We start from the raw sequence: 27,459 nt of genomic DNA, 5'->3' as shown, positions 1-27,459 counted from the left end.
TGAGTTCACTGATACGAGGACTTTAAGATACAAAACAGATGAACATAAGGGAAGGGAAGCAAAAATAATATAAAAACAGGGAGAAGGGACAAAACACAAGAGACTCTTAAGTATGGAGAACAAACAGAGGGTTACTGGAGGGATTATGGGAGGGGGGATGGGCTAAATGGGTAAGGGGCATTAAGGAATATAGTCCTGAAATCACTGTTGCACTATATGCTAACTAACTTGGATATAAATTTTAAAAAATAAATTTAAAAAATAATAAAATTAGCATAAATGTGGAACTTTTCCCTGCAGCTCTTCAAACAACTACCAGCCCTTCTTTTTTTCCATTCTTAAGGTAGATATTATCACCCCACCTGAATGCAAACTCCATTAGTGAATAATTATTATTATTAATTATTATTATATATAGCCACTAGGTAGTGAATACTTATTATGCTAGGTCTGGATTAAGCATGACTTAAGTATAATGTTATTTAATTCCAAGAACAACTACATGAAGCAGTTACTACCATCCACATCTTATAAAAAATAAATTTAGATTCAAAAAGGATAAAAAATTTGATCAAATCTTACAGCTACATTTTTCTGGCTCCTCCCCTCCCCCTCCCCACCCTTCTTCCTCAACCTCTCTTACTCTGGTTGGCTCTACCCAGCCACCTTACGGCCAGCTTCCAGTCCTCCAATTGGCCTTCAGGAGCCTCAATCTAAATTACTCTTGTGTTATTTGATTTCATGGCACCCAGTACTTATCCTTAGGTAATCACCAGTTGTAGCTATTATTTATTTATATGATTATTTCATATCTACTTCCCCCACTGGACTATGAGGTCCACAGAGGCAGGAAAATGCCTGTTCTGTTTACCACTGTGTCCTCAGTAACTGGGTATCAGTTAAATACTATAGAGTGAATAAAGAATGGAATGAAATGGCACAGCCAAAACCAAAACCAAGGCTGTCTGACTCCAAAGTCCATGTTGTCCCATATATATATCTGGTTAAATGTTGAAGCAGTCATTTCTCTCTAAACTAAACTATTTTCTCACTCCCAATATTGCTGTCTGAAAATCTGGTTATTGTAATAATGAGATGCATTTCCATAGAAATCTTAAGTTCAAAGAATATAACTTTAATAAATTCATAAATAAACTTTCCAATTACTTTTTAGAAGATGCCTTCTGCTTTCTACAAGCTCATAAATGTTGTACAGGTCAGGTCCAGTCAATTTAGAAGCTAGGATTTTAGTTCAATATAAAGTTCTGTGAAGCTTTTTAAAATCTGTTTATGTCAGCAAGATTACTTCTCAGACTGGATTCAAGGAAAATTCACAGGCAAATTAACTTCAGGCAGTATTCTGAGTGCTAGCAGTTTCCAGCATTCATTGGATAGGGCTCCATGCGATGTAGTGAGTTTAGCTGTCAAGGTTAATGACTGCAGATTTGAAAACACAGTTACAAATGGAACAGCTTCTATGGGAGAAATGGTGGAGCCAAAAATCTCCGTTGACAACTTGATGGGATATCTTATTTGTCATTATCCTACACACATCTTTTCACGTGTTAAAGATTCCAGAACTCTTCCCAAATGGGATTTTTCACTCTGTTATAAAACACTTGATAAATTATTTTAAATTGAAAAAAATTTTTCAAAGTGTATTATTTTAGCTCATATGCTGAGTAGTGTCCTTCAAACTTGAATAAGCTGTTTATTCAAATAGAAATATTTCCCTTAGAAGGGACTTGAGATGTAATTTATCCTTTCTTCCAAAAGGGCAATTCCCTAACACCAAGAACTGTCATGAGGAGACTTCATTCTTGTGGGACTTCGTTTCAGTGCTCAATAGTCCCTGTCAATCTACAGAAGGAGCAAGCAATTTTAAGATAATTTTTCCATTACCTTTCTCTTAGTGTTACCTCTTCTATTACTTACCAGTGATTTCTAGGCAGTGTTTCTACACAGTTTCATCTCCCTGATGTCATAAACGTGAATAAATTGAAATAACTTTAATATTGCTTTCAAGGTAGTACCAGCCTACCCATTTTCCTTCATGAACAGGAGTATAAGCTTTGTTCTCTACCCAGATGGCATGGTTTTAAATCATGAACCAAAAAAAAACCACTTAAAATACTTAATTACTAAATTATTATCAGAAAACAATACAAAACAAAACAAAAACAAACAAACAAAAAATTTAACAGCCAATGTGGCCAAAACCATAATCATTGTTTTACCAGCTATTTTCTAAAATTCTAATTGTTGATTCTGGATAATTCCATCCAGTAAGTCAACTCATTCCATTACTTAGTGTACGGTGAGAACAGATACTGCCGGTGGGTCCCTGGGGATGCAGCTCTGGTTCACATTTAGAGGATCCACAGAAGCTGTCAAGTGCTATAATGCCCCGGATTTTCAGAACAGGGCTTTCTGAAAGAGAATTATTTAAAATTTCAAAAGCATGGCTTGCATGTAAATAACAAAGCCCTGAGGATTCCCAGCACAAAATTTATTCCTTTATATTGTTGCTATATTGTAGCGTAGAGAACAGCCTACACTGGAGAATCATTGCCCCACCGGAAACGGGACATGTGGCTCCAGTACCTGGAAAAAGGAGACATGACGAGTGCTTAGATGTTGCCCCTGTGGGGACCTGACACCCGAGATGAATAGGGAAAATAAGCAAAAAGCCAGCTAACTCCCTACCTTCCCACAATGGTGGAGAGGGATGCAGGCTGGAGAGCCAGCCCTAAGTGGCTGCTTAGCTCCTGGGCACGGAATGAGTAACAGTGATTGATCGCTGTGCCCTCAGGGTCCCAGGGCAGCTCCAGCTCCTCCACTCACTCCTCAGGCAGGGAAGGAAGACAATACCCTGGTTTCCCATTTTTCCAAGGAAAGCAGAAGGGTAGACATAGGTAAGACTATGGACACAAAGGGACTTGGGACGGGCATAAGAAACAAGCCACACAGCAGGACCTTCAGAAGCGAGAGCCAAGCCCTGGGTATCAACAGAGACTCATGCCCAAGTCCCCAAGGGAACTGGGACCTAAGCAGGCAGAGGATGGTCTTCAGCCCAAACGCTCCGGAGCCAGATACTCACAGCCACACCCATCGCCACTGCAGAAACTGAGCTCACCTAAGGGAGAGAGGGAGTGAGGAAAACAATTGGAAGAAGTTCCTTTGAATTGATGGTATTTTTCTTCTAAAGAGAGGAAATAGTGTCTCCTGGGTGAAGCCAAGTTATTAACAAAAAGTTTAATTTTTCTCTGCCTAAAGTTACATACTTCGTACTGGCTACCTATGTAGTTAGTATCCATACTTCAGGAACTCCCTAAGAGAGCTATCTATCCTCTGCTGAATACAAAAATAATAATAACAATTTTTTTAAATCCTGATACATGAGCAAGAAAACAACAGAAAGAGGTTAACTAGGCTTCACTCAGGATGTATAAATCAGAGTGGCAGAAACTATTTCTCCAGAGAAGTAACTTCTTTAAGGCAAAGGCTAATGTACTCAACTAATCCCATCATGGAGGCCCAGCCTCATGACCTCATCCAAACCCAAGCACCTCCTGACAACCTCATCCCCAAATACCATCAAACTGGGGGTTCGGGCTTCAACATGTGAATTTGAGAGCGACACAAACATTCAGTGCACAACAGACTCCCAAGTTGAATGGCATAGAGTGGGACAGGTGAATCCAAAGTATAAGCAGTTGTAGGGCCCTGAGGATTGAACTAGTTGATCCACGTTTCCATTCATTCAATTATTTCTTTCTGATTTCTGCCTGATTTCTTCCTACTTCCTAATCCATAACCATATCTGGCGATTCGCTTCCAGAGGTCTCTGGAAAGAATAGTTCTACCTCCATTGGCTGCCTTTTCTGTCATTGATTTACATGATTATGCCACTGCCTTTGTATTTTCCAGAAGGGTCCAAAAAAAAAAATTCTGCTCTTATTCCCAGCACTGTTGGTAAATGATGCCATTTTTAATTTTTCTTCTCTTTTAATGAGGTTCAGAGAAGCAACAGACATAAGTACATGTGCACAGTCTTCTAGCTTGAATGAAAAGTCCAGATCAAGGATTAATACTCAAAGAGAGATTCAGCTTATGCTGAGGTCTTAGCAAATGCTGAAGTCTTAGCAAATGCTGGGGCTGACTTATGCCATATGTTCTAACTTACTGTTTTATATGTTTGTTATAAAATATTTTGGAAGTTATGATTAAATTATTAATATTTCTTAGAAAACTTGTAGTGGAAATAGACATAAAGAAACCAGACTTGGACAGATTAAGTACTGTGCTCAAGATAACAAAGTTAGCTCATTTCAGAGTCAATAATATCCAGGTCTCTTTACTCCAAGGTTAATATTCTTTTGAGGTTAACAAATATTTGCTCAATAAATGAATAAATCGATGAGTAACCAATTTCTTAGTAGGTGCCTATAACAAGACGAATTTATTCCCTTGGATCCTTTCAGTTTTCCTGTCTGCTCCTCTTCAACCATCACATGTTCAAATTCAATGTTAATTTAAAAATTCCTCCTCATTCTCTCCCTGGAAAACCTCTTATTTCTCTCATCTTCCTTTATTAGTGACTTCAAGAACCATCCATGTGCTTATGAGCCCCAAATATATAACGATCCCCACCCAAAACCTCTCTATTGAGTTCAGGATCTCCATCTGACTGCCCAACAGATATAATCCAAATAGCACACAGAGACCTCCCACCCCCAACATGTCTAACACTGAAGTCACACTATTTTCCTCCAACCTGTTCTTTCTCCATCTTGGTGAATAGCAGCCCCATCCATGCAGTCTGAGAGCCAGAAGCCCATGCTTTACAATCTCTCTCTCCAACGAGTTCCAACATCTCTGCCTTGATTCTCACACCTAAGCAACTGTCCTCTTTCAACCTGCATACCTCCCATGCATGTCTAGATTACCACAACAGCCTCCAGATGGTCTCCCCAACATGAGACTTATCCCCACCCTCACCCCACACCAAGGTGCTAATCCATTTGTTGCCAAAGGGATGTTTTTAATTATTTATTTATTTTAAGTAGGCTCTAGCCCAACATGGGGCTTGAACTCTGGACCCTGAGATCAAGAGTCACACACTCTACTGACTGAGCCAGCCAGGTGCCCCCTAAATGGATCTTTTAAGAATGCAGAACTGTTCGATATAACCCAAAACTTCAAATTCTCCATTAGCGTCCCTCACTTTCAGAACAAAATCCAAACTCCTACAAAGTCTTGTATAATCTGACCCTTGCCTACTTCACCAGCTTTACTGCCCATGACTGTTCTCAGCTCACTGTCCCCTCCAACCACACTCCAGCCACACTGGCCTTCTGCAGTCACCTGAGTGGACTCTGCTTCCTCCTCTCCCATTGCCGTCACCTATGCTTTGTGCTGTGGAGAAGACTTATCCACCACAATCACCCCTGATCCTTTGCCTCACTGGCTCTTACCTTCCGAAGCTGAGCCTAAAATTCACTTCCTGGGGAGCATCTGTGTGGCTCGGTCGGTTAAGTATCTGACTTTTGATTTTAGCTCCAGCTCAAGTCATGATCTCACGGTTCATGGGATTGAGCCCTGAGTTGGGCTCTGGGCTGACAGCATGGAGCCTGCTTGGATTCTCTCTCTCTCTCTCTCTCTCTCTCTCTCTCTCACACACACACACACAATAAATAAATAAACTTTAAAAAGTTTACTTCCTACGAGAACACTGCCCTGAACACCAACTCCAGGGAACAGTTTTGCCCCTCCCCTGCCTTGACCTCCCTTTGCCATGTGCCACGCGGAGCACACTTTCTTTGAACTCTCCTTACTCCTGTCTCCCTCACCTCTCCTCTGCACCGCTCCCTCCTCTTACTTACTTGACCCTCCCCTCTCCATCCCTCCTGTAGCTCATCCCCCTCCCCCACTCCTTACCCTGGTATTCTCTGGGGTCCTGCCTGCAACCCTCTGTCACTGGAGATACCTTCTCTGACCAACTTCCTGCCCTTCTGAGATTTCAACAACTTCCGGTGTCTGATGGCTCCCAAATCTACACCTGCAGCTAGAGATTCCCATTCCCGACAGTCTAGTGACCATCATCTGCATGTCCCACTGGCGCTTCCCAGTCAACACCATGTCCCCACCACCTCCAGCAGCAAAGCTTGCCCACCTCCATCCTTGGGTGGGTCTATAAGAGCACCCTGTGGGATTGTTTGTTTGTATTTCCTTCAAGATCCTTATCTGAGACCAGGCACCCTTTTACTCCAGGCACCCTTTCCTCCATCCTTTTCTGAACTTTTACGTATTACCATGTATTGTTTATGTAACTACGCTGTGAGATCAATAGCTGGAAATGGTGTTTTCTCTGTTGTAACTCCATTAGTTGCGGGCACATGTTTTTTTAAGTTTTATTGCAAGAATAATCCAATTAACCCAAGTACATGCTTCACTTGGATTTACCAACTGAGAACATTTTGCCACATTTAACTTATTCTTTTCTCTATGTGTTTATTACAGTTATGATTGTCAATTCATGGGCAATTTGCCAACATCATGGCCCTTCACCCCAAATACTTCAGCATGCATCTCCTAAGAGCAAGAATAGCCTTTTGCACAAAATAGTCAAATTTCTGGGGCACCTGGGTGGCTCAGTCGGTTAAACATCAGACTCTTCATTTCAGCTCAGGTCATGACTTCACGGTTTGTGAGTTCAAACCCCACACTGGGCTCTGTGCTGATGGTGCGGAGCCTGCTTGAGATTCTCTCTCTCTCTCTGCCCATGTACACTCCCTCTTTCTCTCTCTTTCTCTCAAAAAATAAAAAATAGTGAATTTAAGGAATTTAACAATCACCATAATTATTCACCAATTACCTCAATACTGTTCTTTGGAGTAACTATAACTACGTTACATGTGTTGTCAACCACCTTTAGTCTGTTTGATCTGTAATAGGTTCTCAGCCTTTCTTTAACTTTCATAACATCAGTAAGGAGATAACCTGACATATAGCTCCCAACATGATACATTGAGTTGTATTCTCATAGAGAATTACCATAAATCCCAAAAATGATTAAGCTGAATCTATGAGGAGGAAACACTGGACATACCCCAACTGAGACACATTCAAGAAGCTGTGCTCTTTTTTTTTTTTTTTTAATATTTTTATTTATTTCTAGGAGAGAGAGAGACAGCATGAGCAGGGGAGGGTCAGAGAGAGAGGGAGTCACAGACTCCGAATCAGGCTCCAGGCTCTGAGCTGGCAGTCAGCACAGAGCCCAACGCGGGGCTCAAACCCACCAACCCGAGATCATGACCTAAGCGAAAGTTGGACGCTTAACCGACTAAGCCACCCAGGCGCCCCAGCTGTGCTCTCTTTCAACACACTGCTCTCATTCCTGCCTAAGGGCTGTGTGATTTCTGAGAACATTCCTTCCTAGGATCATTCACAATTCAGCACAGACATCATCTCCTTGGGGAGCTCTCCCTTCCCTTCTATGTAAAGTAGACCCCACCCTTCACTCCAGTCAATTTCAATCCTGTTGTCCTGCTTTATTTTCTTTGAAAGCATTTACTATTCTGGTGTTTTGTTTTGTTTTTTTTTACCATAAATTACCTTATCTATTTGTTTACTGTTTTGTTATCTATTCCCTCCACAAGAATATCTAAAGCAGCACCTGCTTTAAGAATCCGACTTCAGCTCAGGTCATGATCTCATGGTTCATGGGTTTGAGCCCCACGTCAGGCTCCGTGCTGACAGCTCAGAGCCTGGAGCCTGCTTTGGATTCTGTGTGTGTGTGTGTCTCTCTCTGCTCCTCCCCCACATGCTCGCTCGCTCTCTCTCTCTCAAAAATAAAGATTAAAAAAAATTTTTTAAGAAAAAAAATGGGGGGCACCTGGGTGGCTCCGTCAGTTAAGTAGTCAACTTTGGCTCAGGTCATGATCTCTCACTTCATGAGTTGGAGCCCCGCGCCGGGCTGTGTGCTGACAGCTCAGAGCCTGGAGCCTACTTTGGATTCTGCATCTCCCTCTCTCTCTCTGTTCCTCCCTCGCTCGCACTCTGTCTCCTACTCTCTCAAAATAAATAAAGATTTTTAAAAAGTTTAAAAAAGAAAAAGAAGAATACACCCGCACTTTATAGCTGCTAAAGGAAACAATCTCTGTACCTTTTTGTGCCTAACAGAAAGCCTAGGACTTAGTGGGTAGTTGCCAAATAGGTGTCTAACACAGCGTTTGATTTGCTAAGCAGATTATTTCTGGTTCAGATTTCCTCCCAGCTTCTCATTTTTGCTTACCTCAAACATTCACAAGATGTCAACATCAAGACTTCCTTTTTGGTATAGTATCCATTTCTTTTACCCTGAAGTAGAAGAGACTTAGGGAAATGTGACAATTGTTGTCAAGTCCGAAAACTGTTCCCCTTTGCACTGACACTGAGGTGAGGCTATGACGACTTGAGTATGCTGAAAAATGCATTTCTGCACCAAGTTAACAGGGAAGATTCAAGAGGGAACTCACAGAGTAAATTCAATGAAAAGGAAGTTAGTCACTCAGAAATATAATTCATGTATTTGTTTTTATAAGCAATATTTAAGATATTTTATTCAAGCACTATCTAAATGTGTAGCTACAGCAGCCATAATTGATAGTTCTGCTGGTGTAAGAAAGGGTATGTTCGGCGGGTTGCTGGTCCTTCTCAGCAATGCTGAAGTTCTCTACCTTAGATCAAAGCCACCAAACCAATTTTTAAAAGGAAAAAAAATTGGAAGCAAAACAAGGAAAAACAACCTTGGGTAAAGTACATAGCATAAATCATTCCTGGTGCAGCAAGTGCTACTCTTTTTTTCAAACAAAATATTTTAAGTCGTCCTTGAACACAGAAAAAGTAAGTCTTTCTAATCCGTCAATGAAATTCAAATACAAAGCAAGGCGCACTCACTAGAGTTTCAAATATACTGCACTTTGTATTTGGTAACATTAAGTAAATACAAACACATTTAAAAATATGCAAAGGAAAACTTGCTCTGTTTGGTGTTCAGAAAGCTCTGCTACCTGTCCTTTGAATGCTTTCTCTCATGCTGCGTTCCAAAGCCAGGTGGTCAAAGAATGATTAGGTAACAGAAGAAACTAAGTGTTGTAGTTAAAGTTAGATATACAGATGGTGGGTGTGTCTAATGGTTTCTCATGATCACAGTGTCATCATTTACCTTTTGTTTAAGTTTACTTATTTATTTTGAGAGAGAGAAAAGAAAAAAGAGAGAATTTCAAGCAGGCTCCAAGTTGTCAGCGTATTGCCCATGATGGAGCTCAAACCCACAAACTGCAAGATCATGACCTGAGCTGAGATCATTGCCTAAACCAAAATCAAGAGTCCATTGCTTGGGGTGCCTGGGTGGCTCAGTTGGTTAAGTGTCTGACTTCGGCTCAGGTCATGATCTCACGGTTCTTGGGTTCAAGCTCCATGTTGGGCTCTGTGCTGACAGCCAGCTCAGAGGCTGGAGCCTGTTTCAGATTCTGTGTTTCCCTCTCTCTGTGACCCTTCCCTGTTCTCTCTCTCTCTCTCTCTCTCAGAAATAAATAAAACATTTTTAAAAAGGAGTCCATTGCTGAACCAACTGAGCCACCCTGGTGCCCCTTAAGAGCTTTCTTACTAAATTTCTGCCTGGTTGATATCTCAGCTGATAACAGAGGTATGTGGAAAAAGTTCTACTCTAGTTTGGATTTGTCTATATCTTCTTACAGATATTTGCTTCTGTCAATATTTGTTTACATATTTGAATGCCAAGTTTTGATGCCATGTGATTGCATATATATTTTACAATCCTTAAAACTTCCTGTTGAATGACAACTTTGACTGTTGTGAGACAGTGATATAATTTGTATCATTAGAGTAACTCCCTTTATCTCTAGCAATGCATTTTTGCCTTAAAAGTACTTTGTATAGGGGCGCCTGGGTGGCTTAGTCGGTTAAGCATCCGACTTTCGCTTGGGTCATGATCTCGCGGTTCGTGGGTTCGAGCCCCGCGTCGGGCTCTGTGCTGACTGCCAGCTCAGAGCCTGGAGCCTGTTTCAGTCTGTGACTCCCTCTCTCTCTGACCCTCCCCTGCTTACGCTGTCTCTCTCTCTCTCTCTCTTAGAAATAAATAAAAATTTTTAAAAAAAGTACTTTGTATATTATTGTATCTAGTCAGCTTTCTCTTGCTTATTTTTTGCCTGATGAATCTCTTTATAGACCTTGTTTTCAACTTTTCCATATACTTTTGTTTATATGTCTTTCAGAGAGGCGCCTATGTGGCTCAGTCGGTTAAGCATCCAACACAGGTCCTGATCTCACAATTCATGAGTCTGAGCTCTGCATCGGGCTCTGCGCTGACAGCGCAGATCCTGCTTTGGATCCTCTGTCTCCCTCTTTCTCCTTCCCCCAGCCTGCGCTCTCTCCCTCTCTCAAAAATAAACTAGTTTTTAAAAATTTACTTTTTAGATCAAAAAAATTCAATCTGACAATTTTGTCAATCAACTGAGCATTTAGTCCAATTATTTTTATTGTAATTAATGATATATTTGTATTTATTTCCATCATTATTTTGTTATTTCCTTTTTTGCTGCTTTTTCTGTTTCTTTTTCTCTTCTTTCTTGCTTTTTTTTGGGGGGTGGGGGGATTTTTTTTCTTCATACCAAGAATAGGGAGGCTTCTAACTTAAACTGACATGAAGACATGTGATTAGAGTCATATCTTTTCTTAAACTTGAGTTTGATTAAAAGGAGGAAGGGGAAACAAAAGAGTAAACCAGGAGAGGGAAGAAATGACTCCTTAAAAAGCAGAAGTGGATACTACTTCATACAAATTAGGATGGCTACTATGAAAAGAAAAAAGAAGGAGGGAGGAAGAAAAGAAATACGTAAGTGTGAACAAAGATGTAGGGAGAAATTGGAACCTTTATGCATTGCTGATGACAATGTAAAATGGTTCAGCTACTATGGAAAATAACATGGCAGTTCCTCAAAAAGATTAAAAATAGAGACACCATATCATCCCACAAACCCGAAGAATGGAAAGCAAGGTCTTGAAGGATATTTGCACGTCCATGATCAAAGGAGAAATATTCACTATACCCCAAAAATGGAAACAACCCAAGTATCAATGGACAGATGAACAGATAAACAAAACATGATATATACATATAGCATTATATGTATATTATATATGATTAATATATATTAATATGAATATTATTTGGTCTTAAAAAGAAAGGAAATTCTGACATGCTACAATACGAATGAGTCTTGAGGACATATGTTAAACGAAATAAGGCAGTCACTAAATGACAAATACTGTATGATCCACTTATATGAGGAACCTAACGTAGTCAAATTTAGGAACAGAAAATAAAATGGTGGCTTCCAGGGCCACGGGAAAGACAGCATGGGGAGTTACTGTTTAGTGGGTACAGAGTTTCAGTTCTGCAAGATGAGAAGAGTTCTAGAAATGGACGGTGGTGACGGTTGTATAACAATATGAATGCATTTACAGCCACTGCACTGTACACTTAAATATGTTTAAGATGGTAACATTTAGGGGCACCTGGGGGGTTCAGTTGGTTAAGCATCTGACTTTGGCTCAGGTCATGATCTCACAGTTCGTGGGTTCGAGCCCCGCGTCAGGCTCTGTGCTGACAGCTAGCTCAGAGCCCGGAGCCTGCTTCAGATCCTGTGTCTCCCTCTCTCTCTGACTCTCCCTTGTTCACACTGTCTCCCTCTCTCTCTCAGAAATAAATAGATAGATAGATAAATAAATACATTAAAAGGACGGTAACGTTTATGCTATGTGTATTTTTTTTCATGATTTTTTAAAAGTAGAAATAGTAGATGGGGTGCTGGGTGGCTCCTCAGTTAAGCATTCAACTTTGTCTCAGGTCCTAATCTCATAGTTCGTAAGTTCAAGCCCTGCATCGGGCTCTATGCTCACAGCTCAGAGCCTGGAGCCTGCTTCAGATTCTGTGCCTCCCTCTCTCGGCCCCTCCCCCACTTGCACTCTGTCTCTCTCTCAAAAATAGATGTTAATAAAAACACTTTTTTTAAAGTGTAAATAGTGGAGGGGCACCTGAGTGACTTAGTCAGTTAGACATCCGACTTTGGCTCAGGTCATGATCTCATAGTCCATAAGTTCGAGCTTTTCATCAGGCTCTCTGCTGACAGCTCAGACAGAGCCTGGATCCTGCTTCAGATTCTGTGTCTCCCTTTCTCTCTGCCCCTTCCTTGCTCGTGCTTTGTCTCTCTCTCTCAAAAAATAAACATTTAAAAAATTTTTAATATAAAAAAAGTGGAAATAGTGGAGAAATAAAGGGAAAACTGACTCTACTTCCTTCATAATTATACTTGACCAGTTCCAAGTCCTTTGCTTTGAGGACCTATAGCTATTGACAAACTGTTGCTATTTACATTTTCTTCAACAGGCCCATCAGACAGTTATCCTAATTAACCTGTTTTACAGAGAGGAAAGAAACTTGCTCAAATTCTCAACAGTGGTATGTACCAGAGCCCTGACTTTGGTTCAGGTCTCCTAGGCATGTGAAAACACTGGCAAAGCAAAGCCACCATATGCCTGTGGCCTCTGATACCAAATCCAATCACATTTTACCAAATGATTGCTATAGCTTTTTGCTGACTGATATTATTTTAATAATGTGGTAACATTTTTCGGCTCCCATGCCTTATTTCAAATGCAGAGCAAAGTTACATTGTTCTGCTCAAAGCTATATTTGTAAACTTCCCCAAAGCATATTTCTGTCTTCCACGCTTGAGCTGTTAGACTTCGAGTTAAGTAACATTGCACTCAGTATTCATCACGTTCCCCAGCCTTGTAAAGTTCTGCTGGTGATTTGACTAGAGGTAAACCCAACTTGAGAAAAATGCAGCATTAAATCTGGTTCATGGGTGATACCAACGAAAGCCATCCGTTGGTGTGTCTGTTTCTCTTGATTGTGAACTCTTGATTCTTCATTGAGAGTAGAAACTGTCAAATTCATTTTAAAATTGTTTTTGATGCTTATTTATTTTTGAGAGAGAAAGAGAGACAAAGCACAAGTGGGGAAGGGGCTGAGAGAGAGGGAGACACAGAATCTGAAGCAGGCTCCGGGCTCTGAGCTGTTAGCACGGAGCCCAATGCAGGGCTCGAACTCACAAACCCTGAGATCATCACCTGAGCCAAAGTCGAATGCTTAACCAACTAAGCCACCCAGGTGCCCCTCAAATTCATTCTTTTACCCTCAGTATCTCACGCAGATCCTCAATTACTGATTGTTGAGGTGAATGGAGAATGAATGAGGTGAATGAATGGAGGTGTCAGTGATGGCAGTATTGAGGCAGATGCCAAGGCAAATTCCAAAAGCTATTATAGAGAATAAGAATAGCTAATATTCATAAGCACTTACTCTGTCACTCTGTTGGATGTATTACATACATTAACTGTGCAATCCCAAAACTATACTAGGTGGCAAGTATTCTGCTACCATATTTCAGATGGAGAAACTTAAGATCAGAGACATCAGTATTTTGCTCATGGCATCACCAGTGATAAGCCATATAATATGAACTGCTTAAACTCAAAACTAATACCTTCAGCCTCTGCAGTATTCTACCTCCTCATACAGTTGCATACTATTGTATTCAGTCTGCTTTTCAGTGCACGGTGGTGTACTAGGAACGGTACTAAGCTGTCAAAAGCAGGATATTTAAGTCCCGGCTACCTCAGCTGCTAATTGAGCAAGCTATTTCGACATCTATACAATGGGAAGTCCTTGCCTTACCTACCTGAGTTTTAAGACTGTCTCAGATGAAGTATTTAGCAAACTGAAAAATTAATTGTAACAAATGCTGGTCTTTTTTTTCTTTTAATTTTTTAACGTTTTATTTTTTTTTTATTTAGTTATTTCTGAGAGAGACAGAGACAGCGTGAGCAGGGGAGGGTCAGAGAGAGAGGGAGACATAGAATCTGAAACAGACTCCAGGCTCTGAACTAGCTAGCTGTCAGCACAGAGCTCAACGCAGGGCTCAAACCCATGAACTGTGAGGTCATAACCTGAGCCCAAGTCGCCCACCCAACCAACTGAGCCAACCAGGCGCCCCCTGGTGTTTCTGCTTCTACTTTTAGTCTCAAGAAAATTTAGGTCTTTCCGGTCAATTAAAATCTTAGGCTTGGTAAATATTTTCCTTTAGGTAGATAAATGTATCCTTAAAATCTCAATATGAACCAAAAAGATTGTGCAATATGGTCACTTATTTATTGCTAGAGCTTTTTTTTTTTTTCCTTCACTTTTACAGTGGGAAACTCTGGCAAATACCACCAATCAGGATCTCCAGAAGTGGAACAAAGTGACATCATGCACTTCCTGGTGTGATGCACCAACACACATCACTTTAGAGTATTTCTGCCAAAAATCTAATGAAAAACAATCAAACTTACTCTACAAGACAAATGACCCAGACTCTGTAAAAATATCAGTGTCATCGAAGCCAAAGAAAGACTGAGGAACTACTCCAGGTTTACAGAGACTAAAGACACATAACTAAATACAATGCATGATAATGAAAAAGTATTCTGCATTATTGAGATAATTGGCAAAATATTTGTAGATAGCATACATTAGATAAAATGAATGCAGCAATGTCAAACACCCTGAATTTGATCATTGTATTTTGGTTAGAGAATGCCTTTGCTGGGGCGCCTGGGTGGCTTAGTCGGTTAAGTGTCCGACTTTCGCTTAGGTCATGATCTCCCGGTTCGTGGGTTCGGGCCCCGCGTCGGGCTCTGTGCTGACTGCCAGCTCAGAGCCTGGAGCCTGTTTCAGTCTGTGACTCCCTCTCTCTCTGACCCTCCCCTGCTCACGCTGTCTCTCTCTCTCTCTCTCCTAGAAATTTAAAAAAAAAAAATTAAAAAATATTTAAAATAAAAAAAAGAGAGAGAATGCCTTTGCTTTTAGGAGGAAACCTACTAGAATATTTAGGGATGAAGGACCCTGATGTCTCTAATGTACCTTCAGTCGTTTTTCTAAATATAAATAATATAAAAATACTACATACTTATGCACGGGCTAACATATTAATTCATGGAGGATACCATAGTGGGATAAAATGTCAAGTGGAAAAATTAGTTATATTTGTACAATATGTTACTAATTCTCCACAGTAAGCCAAGAATCCGAGAAATCTAAATATAGGTCAGGTGTAAGGCAACAATCAAAGGTGCTGAATATTAGAATTCCTATAACATGTTGGAAAATCCACCCCGTTTTGCATCTAAGAGTGTCCCCAGTTCGAGGGATTTCTGTGGTCAGTACGGTGAGGCTGAGGACAACTGTCAGGTTATCAATCCAGCTGAACGCAATGCCTTCCCCCCCCCCAACCCCCCCAACCCCGTCTCTGGTAACACCCCTAACACACCATGTCTAGTGGGACCCTCACCCGGACTGAGCCAGCCCTGCCTTCATGTGCGTGCGTGTGCGCGTGTGTGTGTTACCGCACACCCGATGCCCCAAAGTCCCCAGTGCTTAAGGACCTCCTGAGAGCAACTGAATAAATAGATCCAAGGACAACTGAGTGACTGTTTACAGGGTGATTAGCAACGAAGAGGCCAGCACCTTTGCTCAGGGCCGTCATTAACCCTTCCATCACCCGACTTTGAAGAAACTGCTCCGAATCCGGTCTCAGCAGGCAAGCAGTGTAAGTTAATGAGCGCGGGGACGGGCGACGGGGGCGATCTTTAAAGTCTCACCCGTTTAAACTGAGACGCAAACCGGTACCGCCTAAACTCGGACGCACTTCACAAACTCACGACCTCCTAACTTCCTAGAAGTACCCAGCCGGCCGCGGCCACTCCCCAGGCCGGGCGCGACCCGCCACGGCGCGCCGACGCCCCCACGCACTGGGAAGAAGTTTGCAAACACCGAGCGCCTGCGCGCCCCGCGGCCGTTCGCCCCCGGCTGCTGCGCGGCGTTGGGAGGGGCCGCCGGGGCCACCCCCGCGCGCGGCCGGCGGGCTGGGACCGTACCTCGGGCGCGGGCGACGAGGCGCTGCAGGCGGCGTCGCGGGCCGGGTCGCGGCGCCCGGAGCCGGAGGAGCGGCGGCGGCTCATGGCGCGCTCGCAGCGCCGGCGGCGGGGAGCGGAGGGTGCGGGCGCGCGCGCGTCTCCGCGGCAACCGGCACACAGGCGCGGGCGCGCGCGGGAGCCGGCGGCGGGGAGCGGAGGGTGCGGGCGCGCGCGCGTCTCCGCGGCAACCGGCACACAGGCGCGGGCGCGCGCGCGGGAGCCGGCGGCGGGCGGGGCGGCGGGCGGGGCGGCGGGACCCAGCCCGTCCCTGCGGACTGCGCCCTGCGGCGCGCGGGCTCTGCCTTCGGCGGCCCCGGCGGCCCGGTCTGGCCTGGCCTGGGCTTGGTTGAGCGGCAGGCACTGGCCAAAAGACTGGGGGTCCCGGGTCTTCGCCGTGGGACTCCCCCGCGGGCGTGATTCCAGGTCTTGTCCCCTCTGCCAGGCCGGCACGAGTGAGAGCAAGTGGTCAGAGTTATGGTCAACGTTATGGTGCTGGCGCGCGGGATGTGTTGGCGGGTGCTGACACAAAGATGAAGAGCATTTATTGAGCACCTCCTGTGTGCAAACGCTGTGCTCCTTCGAGCTCCAGGGCCGGCTTCCAGGGCGTGCCCCCTGTGCACTTACACAGACCCTGTGCTCAGATGGGCCTCGCGCTTGGTTGAATGTTTGGCGGCTCCAGCCTTGGAATTCTTAACGATTTTGGAACACAGGCCGGTATATTTTTCATTTAGTACTGGGCTCTGCAAATTAAGTAGCCCGTCCTGGTGAGTGTGCTTGCATTTGACCTTCTCAACGACCCCGCAGGAAAATGTAAGTAATAGTATTAACTGGTGTTAGTAACAGCCACAGCTTCTAGTTCTGAAACACCGAAGTGTTCTTTAGAGCGATTCTAAGTGCTTTCCATGCATGATCTCATTGAATAAAACAAGATTATGAAGTGGACATCAGAATAATCTATCGCTAAGATGAGGAAATAACCACAAGGAAATGAAATAACTTGTTCACGAGAATACAGCTGGTCAGGGGTAGAATGAGGATCAGACGCCAGACCATGGGACTAAAGCACAGAGAAGGTGAGTATCCTGCGTTCGGTCCCACCAGTTGCAGCAGAGATGGAAAATGGAGCCCCAGTCACCTCACTGCAAAGCCCTGGTGGACATAGATGCTGTTCCAAAATGAAACAAAATCAGAGAGATAGGCACTCTTCTGGGATTCCATGCAGTTATCCTGCCTGTATCCATTATTGGCTGAGGATCCCTTGGCCTTGACAATGGCTTTTGATTTTACAGTTAATATTGCCACCTATCCAAGCCATAATCACTTCAAAGGCTTTCACTTGGAGCACCACTTAAAAAAAAAAAAAAAAAAAAGAATCCTTAAGGGAAACTGAGGCTTTCAGAAATCTCCTACTAACAGTATAATTTGGGGGTGCCTGGGTGGCTCAGTCAGTTGAGTATCCAACTCTTGATTTCTGATCAGGTCATGATTCCAGGTTCGTGGCACAGAGCACCCCCTCTCCAGCTCTGTGATGAGCATGGAGCCTGCTTAAGATTCTCTCTCTCCTTCTGCTCCTCTCCCCTGCTTTCTCTCTCTCTCTCTCTCTCTCTCTCTCAATAAAAATAAAAATAAAATAGTGTAATTTGTAGTAACCATGTTTTCAAGGTGCAGTCTCTCCTTGCAGTGGAATCGCTACACAGTTCTTAAATCTTCAATGAAAATACGCTGCCTGAGGAAATGCATAATTGATGAAACCCCAAAGCACCTGGCAGAGAAAGAAGCTGAGAAAGTCTCTTCTCTATTAACCCCAGCATCCAGTTGTTCCAGAATTCAATTTTATGAAGTCTAACCCTGGTCACTGTGGTCAACCTTGTAACTCTTCTTCAAGACAACGTAAGATATGAAAAGACTGAATTCCCACAGCCTTTTGAAAAGTCAGCATTGGTTGGGGTGCCTGGCTGGCTCAGCTGGTAGAGTGTACGACTCTCGACCTTGGGGTTGTGGGTTTAAGCCCAACGTTGGGTGTAGAGATCACTGAAAATAAAAATCTTTAGAAAAAAAAAGTCACTGTTGGTGATGGATGCATTAATTAACTAGATGAGAGGAATCCTTTCACGATGCATACATACATCACCACCACACACACTATACACACTGTATGTAACTTAAAATTGTACTTGTCAGTTACACTAAAGCTGAAAAAAACACAAACACACACAATAAAGAATGTTAATCACTGTTAAAAAGATTTTTCTTTAAGTAACAACAATGCACTTGTGTGTAAGTGAGAGCAGGAAAAGTGGCTGGCCCCTGTCCAGACGCCTTCGAACTTTCTGGGATGTCAAGACATGAGTCAAGTGACTCTTCAAGGCAGCATGTGCTGATGAGTCCTCTGAGAGTTGAGAGGGAGGTCTGAGTCTGGATGGAGGCCTGAGCTGGACCGTGGAAGGGACTACAGTTTGGGACCGGCTTGCCCAATGGCGAGCAACATGCAGGCTGCAGGTGGGGAGACCCTGGGCATGATGAGGGCGTAAGCAAGGGAAGGAGGTAAAGATGGACAAAGCAAGTTCCAGCCCAGATTCCTCACAAAGCTGCATGTGTGGACAGTACACCATGATACATCATATCTCTGCACAGACTTCTGCTTTTCTCTCTAACAACAGAGGCAGAAAGTTACCAGCTGCGTGACCTTGTGCACCTCATGTAAATACTTCTCCCGGATTCAACGCCAGGCTGAATTTGGGCCATGGTGTCTAGGAACTCTTCTGCTGCTCAAGTTTTGGAAGAGCACCAGGAGGAAGCTGCGTCCAGAGGAAGACAATGGGGCATCAGTAGGCGGGATGCATTGGAGGAGATGGAGGCAGGGTGAGGAGGTCTTCAGGATAGGCTGTCGGGGACCCCCGGAGAGTTGGCACTCATGGGCATGGGGGTGCAGGGGAGGAGGAAGAGGAGGAAGATCTGAAGTCTGAGCACCCAGCCAGGCTGGAAGTGGAGTGAGGCCTGAGAGGCAGCAAGGAGATAAAGCAGAGGAGAGAGGAGGAGAGAGAGTTCAGCTTGGGACACATTTGGTCTGAGGTTCTGATAGGGGAAGGCAAATATTTTGCAGTTTGGGAACAGGGAGTCCCCTGGGCACATCCAGGGTAAACCAGAATTTCCAGCTCATTCTGCTATACTGTTGAATTTTAATCCCAAAATGCATTTATAAACCTGGTATGCGGAGGTATAAGTTAAATAAACACCAACTCTGAGACACGATAAAAATGCCCCCTAAGGAGCTCTGGGAGACAATGAAGAACTAGGTGCCTGGGTGGCTCAGTCGGTTAAGCCTCCACCTATGGCTCAGGTCATGATCTCAAGGTTCGTGGGTTCGAGCCCTGTGTCGGGCTCCGTGCTGACAGTTCAGAGCCTGGAGTCTGCTTTGGATTCTGTGTCTCCCTCTCTCTCCGCCCCTCCCCCCGCCCACTCTCTGTCTCAAAAATAAATAAAACTTTACCAAAAAAAAAGGAAAAAAAGAACTATCTCTCTCCAGCACTCGAGGTCTTATTTCCTTGTGATGTCACACGTTTATTGCTCTGGTTTCTCCTTTTATTCGTTTGCTTGTTTGTCTCACAAGGTATACATGTTTCTCATGGGAAAATTTGTAATATGATAACTTTTAGATAGAATACCTGTCACGGAAAGCACTCCTTTTTTTATTTTTAATATTTTTTAATGTTTTATTTATTTCTGAGAGAGAGGGAGAGAGAGAGGCAGCGTGAGCAGGGAAGGGTCAGAGAGAGAGGGAGACACAGAATCTGAAACAGGCTCCAGGCTCTGAGCTGTCAGCACAGAGCCTCACACGGGGCTCAAACCCACGAACCATGAGATCATGACCTGAGCCAAAGTCGGATGCTTAACCGACTGAGCCACCCGGGTTCCCCACGGAAAGCAGTCCTATAACATGTTCGTTGTCTAAAGCTTGTTTTTAACGAGTATTATTTGATTTAAATATTTTCCTAAACAAGTGAATGAAATGTGGCCAAAGGCTGCAAACAGCCAGTGTTAGCTGAAAGCACCAGATCAAGAAATTATTAAATTCCCTGAAGAAAAATGGAGCAATACTGCTTACAAAAATATTTTGGCTGTTATACAGCAATATAATCTTTAAAAGAGACATTTACAGTACTGAAAGAATATCATTGCTGTATCGCTTTAGCAGATGTATTACAGAAGAATTAGAACTGATCCATGTAGTTGGATCGGAGGAAATGCCAGCCCCTCCCTGGCAGCGGGAAATAACAGACTACCAAGTGAAAGTGTTGTAGCATCAAGCATTTTCCCCTACTTTACCAAAGTTGGCAATCAGTAGATTCACCCTTACCTGAAATCAGATTATAAATGAAATCTAGTTCTTCTCATATATGGGGAAAGAAAGCACCCGCAAAGTATAAACTTGTGTGAGAGATCTTTTCCTTTTATAAAAATAGTAAAAAGTCCTTGGGTTTATCTCTGGACTTGGAGGCCCTCAGAGGTCAAGTGGATGGACACTTGGAGCCAGGCTGCCTGAGATGAAATCTTGGCTTTGTGATTTCCTAGCCTTGAGATCTCGGGTAAATTTCCCCTTCTATACTATAGAGGTAATAATAATACTTAACCCCATGGGATTGTTGTAAGGATTACATGAGTTAATGCATGTAACATACCTTAGAACAGCACCTGGGACAAAGTACAAAATAAGTGTTAGTGGTTAGCACTGTTATTTTAAAACACAGAGTAGAAAATTCCCTCAAAAACACTGCAGAAGAGGACTAGAAAAGCAAAAATGTTTACTCTTATTCTAAATCACTTAGAACTTTGGAAGATCATAGTCTTAAAAAAAATATTTTTTAACTACCCCGTATATAAGAACAAATTCTTAAAACATTTTCTTTCCTTTGAAAAATAACAGTATCAGAAAGAGTTTGTAGATAGCAACTGAAAGCGAGAGAGGTGACTTATCTCCAAGAACTTAGAAATCAGTTGGCTTTATTCGATTAAACAAAACAGAGATATTAAGACACTTTATAAGGACACTATTTCCCCAGCCAAGCCAGGACTCCAACTTAACTGAATACATTAACATTTATACACGAGGAATGCAGTAATCACAATAGACGTTATTGTACAATGGGAACTCGGGAAAGGCAGTGGACCTCCAAGGTTAATAATGTCTTGTCCACTTGATACTTAATTTCTCATCAAAATTAATGAATAGGATTTCGAGTTTTTAGAAGATGCAGATGCCATGCCCCAAGCCTGCAAACCTGCGGCTACAGTCTCCCCATCCATTCACAGGACATGTCAGGAATGTTCCAGAAACAGGACCCTCATGTCACAGTATATTCTAAAACAGCAATGAAAAAACAATGAATGCAGTTCTTCAGGATCTTTTTGCTCCCACAAGTTGGACCAATTGGGCTTGAAGGACCAATGTTAAAAATTCCACCAAAAGATAAGATAATTTGCCAAACATTCCATTAAATCAACTTTCAAAAGCAAATGTCATTTCTAAATTAAGCAAAACCCCAGCTTCTTCTGGATCTTTAAAATGTCTTTGTTATTTTGGAAAATCTTATCGCTTTGAGTGGGGGAGTGTGGGATCTTCCTGACCCCATTTTAGACTTGCTTTAAATTTCTTTTAAAATAATGCCAACTTTCAAAAAACAACAAATACTTCTTGTTAATAAAACATTTGTGAAAGTTGAGGGTGAAGAGTTTCTCATATGTGCTGCTCTGGCTTTGTCAGGATTGGTTCTGGCTTTTGCTGAGGTTTTCACAAAAATAAAAACATTTTGAGGATTTTTCTGATTCAGACCAGACTAGAGTTTATTAGCAACTGAGACTTAATCAACTATGTTACACATGATATATATTAAAACTATAATATATAAAGTGATCCTCATCTAGTCATCTCAACAATACAGTAAAAATAAATCAGTCTAATTTTTGAAAAGGGATGTTTATCTCCTGCTGATTCAGAGACTTAGCCTCAGTTGAAAATAACCTCTTGATAAGCTTGCATTACTAGTCATAAATGTCCTTGGTCTATAAAGCTTCCTCTAATAAAAGAGAAAGAGAAGGAAGAAAGATACAGAGAGCTGAGCACTCAGCTAACCATTTCTTTCTTTTTTTTAATGTTTTTTTATTTATGTCTAGGAGAGAGAGAGAGAGAGAGAGACAGTGTGAGCAGGGGAGGGTCAGAGAGAGAGGGAGTCACAGACTGAAACAGGCTCCAGGCTCTGAGCTGGCTGTCAGCACAGAGCCCGACGCGGGGCTCGAACCCACGAACCGCGAGATCATGACCTAAGCGAAAGTCGGACGCTTAACCGACTAAGCCACCCAGGTGCCCCTAACCATTTCTTTTTTTTAATGAATGCCTCAGCCTTTCCAGGGACAAATGTCTCTTGAGGTGTTCCTCAAAGCTCCATCATTGATACAAAACACTGATTTCTGAGGGTAAACTGCCTTTATTTCACTGGATCAATCAGCCACAATTACTTATCACCTGCTCCATACAGAACAGCGACCAGAATGTATCCAGTGAGTCAAAAAGAGAGGAAAAGGTATGTAAGTCTAACCTCAAGGACTTTCAGATTCATGAGGAAGCATGAGATGTGGAAAAGAGGAAAACCATAAAACCACAGACAAAACCAGTCACCGAGCAATATTGAGAACATGGTAAGTCATAGCTGGATGGAAAAGGACCTGATGATGTCCAGAGAAAGTCTTCACTGAGGAGCTGAATCTTACCATAACTCTGAAAGATAACGTGAGAAAAAGTAAGACTTTCCCAATTCAGTACATCAGGCTTCAGGGTGCGCCATCGTATAGCACCTATGTGAACAAAACTCTCCGAATCCGCTGTTATACACTGCAGTGTTCACACAGAGTCGCAGAAACTCAGACATCCGCGTAGCCTGACTTGCCCCAAAGCAAAACCAAATCCAGGGCCCAGGCTTGCGTTTTCCAGTTTTGACGTCGCAGTCATACACGTGGCTGAGACTGGTAAGCTGTTCCCCAAGCCTGGGTGGGCGTGGCCCTTGGTGTGTGGGTGGAGAAGGGCGTGGCTTCCACATTTGCCCTAAAAAGCTCCTGAGTGATTCTTTGTGCCCTCACTTCTCCTGTATTCTGGCTAGACCCTGATTCCAGGGTGACCTCCGCATACTGAAGGCAGTACAGCTCCAGCAGCCAGGATCCCAGAATGTCTGCCTGGAGCAGATACGCCATTACTTCCCACACACACATCCTGGTCAATTGGACTTCCTAAGAGTACCTTCTATTCTGTTAAACCACTGAGCTAAAACGACCAGCATCACCTTAACTATACAATGTGTCATTTTTAGGGGCGCCTGGGTGGCTTAGTCGGTTAAGCGTCCGACTTTCGCTTAGGTCATGATCTCGCGGTTCGTGGGTTCGAGCCCCGCGTCGGGCTCTGTGCTGACTGCCAGCTCAGAGCCTGGAGCCTGTTTCAGTCTGTGACTCCCTCTCTCTCTGACCCTCCCCTGCTCACGCTGTCTCTCTCTCTCTCCTAGAAGTAAATAAAACATTAAAAAAAAATTTTTTTTAAACACAGAAAACTAAAACAAAGAGACATGTGATCCTGTTGGATTTTGTTAGAGAATGTTAGAAATTTATGAAAGGAGCTGTATTATGAATTTATATTTGGGTTTTTTTTAAGTTTATTTATTTATTTAGAGAGAGACAGAGACAGCGTGAGTGGGGGAGAGAGAGAGAGAGAGAGAGAAGAAGAAGAAAAGAGAGACTCCCAAGCAGGCTCTACACTGTCAGCACAGAGCCCGAAGTGGGGCTTGAACTCACGAATCCGTGAGATCATGACCTGAGCCAAAACCGAGAGTCAGACGCATAACCAACTGAGCCACCCAGACGCCCCTCATCTTTAGATTTTTAAGTAAAAAAATAAAACATCTGAATGGTGGGTAAAATTAAACCTGTAAGTATATAGTTAGAAGAAAACACAGAGAGATAAAATTGAGGGAAATATTTTTTAAAACCAATCTGTAATAGAAGTAGCTGTTCTGCTCTCAACGCATCTGCCCTGCCCGCCATGCCTGCTATGCAGAGAGCCAGAATAGCTTCTGTCTGGGGTGGAGGCTCTTCATTCATCGAATAAGAAAGTTTTGAATGGATGGTTTCCGCCCCCTCTTCTTTTTTTTCTGGGTAACACTTCAGCGAAATTTCACAGGGAAGCAAATATATGAAACAGATCATCCTGGCACTGCTCTGGTTGAAGTACGGTTGAGTATGTGGCACCAGCCCCAAACTGTTCCTGGTAACCATGGAAACATCAAAACCCCAGGGGCACTTAAAACCAGAGTGTAAGAGCCACAATTTGTATTAATTCAATCACAAAATACTAAGTATGGTCACACTAAACATCCTTAGTTTCTCTTATAAGTTGTAACGATTCCTTTGTCTTGTACCAGTTTATCTGCATTTTTGGGAATTATTTCAATTTTCAACCTATGTAACATCTTACATGACACATTCCATTTTCATTTAAACTATTTTTTAACATTCATCCTTCTTCCATTTTTTGCTGCCATCAGCCTAGTCGAGGGCCAGATTTCATGACTCCTTTGCCTCAGTGTCTCCCCAGTCTCCCAATCCATCCTGCACACATTCTCTTGAGACTGTATTCTCCATCCAGCAGCATGAGTGGACTTTATGGAATATAAATCTGAGCAGGTCACTCTTGCTCAAAACCTTGCAATGGCTGGCCATCACCCTTTGAATAAAAATCCAAAGGCTTTTCAATGGCCCCCACGACCCACATAACGTGGTCTCATCTCCACTCCCTGGCTACTCTACCTACATCTCCTTGTTTTCTTCAAACATGGCAAGTGTACTTCCAGCCCAGAGCCCTTGACACTCAACTTGCCCCATGCCTGCCTCTCACTTCCCAGATGGCTGTGTGGTTTGCTGATGTATCTCATTCAAGTCTGTGGTCAGATCTCACCTGCTCATGGGACTTCCCCTGACCATTCTATTCTGTCTTAAATAGTCTCTTCCCCTTCTACCCCACTGTCGCGGTCGTAGACTCTGTCTTGTCCAGCAAGAGAGTAGACGCAGGATTAAAATGTGAGAGAGGCTAATGTCTGGGAGGAGACAAGAGCCCTGAGTAAGGGTCCTTGTATCATTTTTATTAGGATCAGAGGCTTATAAGCATGATGGATGTGCACAAAGAGACAATGAAACCCTGAACATTAACTCATGGGCTTGGAGGGTAGGGGGTTTTGAAGATATGCGGGGTTAGAAGTTTGGGTCAATACAAAACAAAATCTAAGCGCTGGGCAGACGGTTGTTTAGAGCAGTTGTGAGGCCCCACCTCTGTTTACCTGAACTGGCCTAAGGGACAAGAAAGAGCACTCTACCTCAGGGTCAACAAGGCACCTTTCTTTTGCTAATTAGCTCCCCTCTGAGCAACTTCACCCTGCTGTGGTCTATAGCCTGGTTGACCCGGTTACCTAATTTGGTCCTTCCGTCCTGTGAAATCATTTTTCTGCTACCGTATGCGTACTAAGTCGGGGGTGTTTCTGCCCTGAATACCTAATCTTGTTCCCCTCATTTTTGATGCTTCATCCTGAGGCTTTTCTATTCCTATATCTTTGTCCTACACTGGGGGGCCTTTGCCCTGTTCACCTAATCTGTGTTACCTAATCTTGGATGCGTAGAACCTGTGGCTTTCTATTTCTTTAGGCCTTGTTAACCCATCGGGGGTGGCAAGCTCAAGGAACTCCTAAGCTTATTCCCTGCACCCCGCTACCCACAGCATATGGCTTCCTAACGTTAAATCATAAATAAACTGGTTTGTTTGCCCTCACTGAATATAAGGTCTTTGAGGATGGAATTTTTATTTTGCTCATTGCTATATCCCCAACACCTGAAAGAGTACATAACAAGTGCTTGTTGCTCAGTAAATAATTCTATAAACGAATAAATCAATACCCCCAGAGAGTATGTCACACCTGATTATTACTCTTTTCAGCTCAAAACCATTCAGACCCCAACATTAGCAAGCGGTTTCTCTTTTGCAGCCTTCTTTCCCATCTCAGGGCCTCCTGGATGTTGATATAGCAACACAGATGGCTCTCAAAGGCCTTACATGGACTGAAAGCCTCTAATCTCGAAATGTCTGTATTGGATGATTCCACTGATATGACATACACAAAAGGACAAAAAACAAGATCCATGGTGCCAGAAGTTACAGGTGGGGATAGAGGCGACTTTATAAAAGGATAGCAGTGGAGGGAATTTTACAGGGTAATAGAACCGATCTGTATCCTGATTATAACATTGGCCAAGAATCTATACATGTGTTGAAATTCATGGAATTGTACTCGAAAATAGTAAAAAACGAAACAAAAAACCAAACCCAAAACCAAAAACAAAAAAACCCTAAAATATAGGGGTGACTGGGTGGCTCAGTCAGTTAAGTGTCTGATTTCAGCTCAGGTCATGATCTCGTGGTTCGTGAGTTCAAGCCCTGCATCAGGCTCTGACAGCTCAGAACCTGGAGCCTGCTTCTGATTCGGTGTCTTCCTTTATCTCTGCCCCTCCCTTCCCCACCCCCACCCCCACACGGTCTCTCTCTCTCTCTCTCTCTCTCTCTCTCTCTCTCTCAAAAACAAATAAACATTAAAAAATAAAAAATAAATAAAATTAAATAAATACTTCAGAAAAAATACTTTTTAGTCCTGTGCACCCTAAGGTCCAGAGAAGTTGAGTTTTTGCATCCCCCACCTCTTTCTATGATTTTCCTCCCCTCCCCATCTTCTCCTATAATCTCTCCTATTTCCATCCCCTCCTTGCTAAATCTGTCTGTACTAGATTCTCCACATTGAAAGTCTTTTGCAACAAAACTGCCAGATTGGTCTTTCTAGAACATGACTTTTACCACTTCCCTCCTCAGAAACTTTCAGTGGCTCCCTATCACCTACAGCGGTGGTTTCTAAGCCTTTCTTTCCCCTTTGAAAGCCAATAAATCTTTGTTCAGCTGCAGTCTTTCTCAGGAGCTCGGTATGCAGAATAGACTCATTTGGAGATTCCCCTGGTCACCCAGTGGACAAGGGGTGGGGTCCTAGAGTCCCACTAAAGTGCATCCCCACCATTTCCATCTTACACACCACCCCAAGCCCCCAAAATACCTCCACAGAACCCCCAAGAACTCCTAGAAGCACAAATTGAGAACCAGCAGTCAATAGGACAAAGCTTAACTTTCTAGAGTTGTGTTTCTTGGGTCGCCTGGGTGGCTTAGTCGGTTAAGCGTCTGACTTTCGCTTAGGTCATGATCTCGCGGTCCGTGGGTTCGAGCCCCACGTCGGGCTCTGTGCTGACTGC

At 43.1% G+C, this 27,459-nt stretch overlaps 1 protein-coding gene and 1 long non-coding RNA gene across 2 annotated transcripts in view; one reads left to right on the top strand and one right to left on the bottom strand.

The window, feature by feature from the left end:
* Window positions 1–16,131, bottom strand: part of CCDC170 (coiled-coil domain containing 170) — a 93,988-nt gene extending 77,857 nt beyond the window's left edge. The window contains exon 1 of the mRNA XM_039240975.1: window positions 16,048–16,131. Within this exon, the coding sequence (XP_039096906.1) occupies window positions 16,048–16,131 (84 nt within the window). The remainder of the gene's footprint in view (window positions 1–16,047) is intronic.
* A 313-nt stretch (window positions 16,132–16,444) lies between these two features.
* On the top strand, window positions 16,445–18,068 carry LOC120237583. Its single transcript, XR_005529990.1, has 3 exons — window positions 16,445–16,896; window positions 17,016–17,159; window positions 17,749–18,068. It is a non-coding gene; the product is annotated as an uncharacterized LOC120237583 (long non-coding RNA).
* The last annotated feature ends 9,391 nt before the right edge of the window (window positions 18,069–27,459 follow it).

The sequence above is a fragment of the Hyaena hyaena genome, unplaced genomic scaffold (assembly GCF_003009895.1).
Source record: "Hyaena hyaena isolate Hyena2069 unplaced genomic scaffold, ASM300989v1 scaffold_184, whole genome shotgun sequence".
NCBI lineage: Eukaryota > Metazoa > Chordata > Mammalia > Carnivora > Hyaenidae > Hyaena > Hyaena hyaena.
Note: the sequence above shows the minus strand (reverse complement) of the source record. Positions and strands in the feature narration are given on the sequence as shown.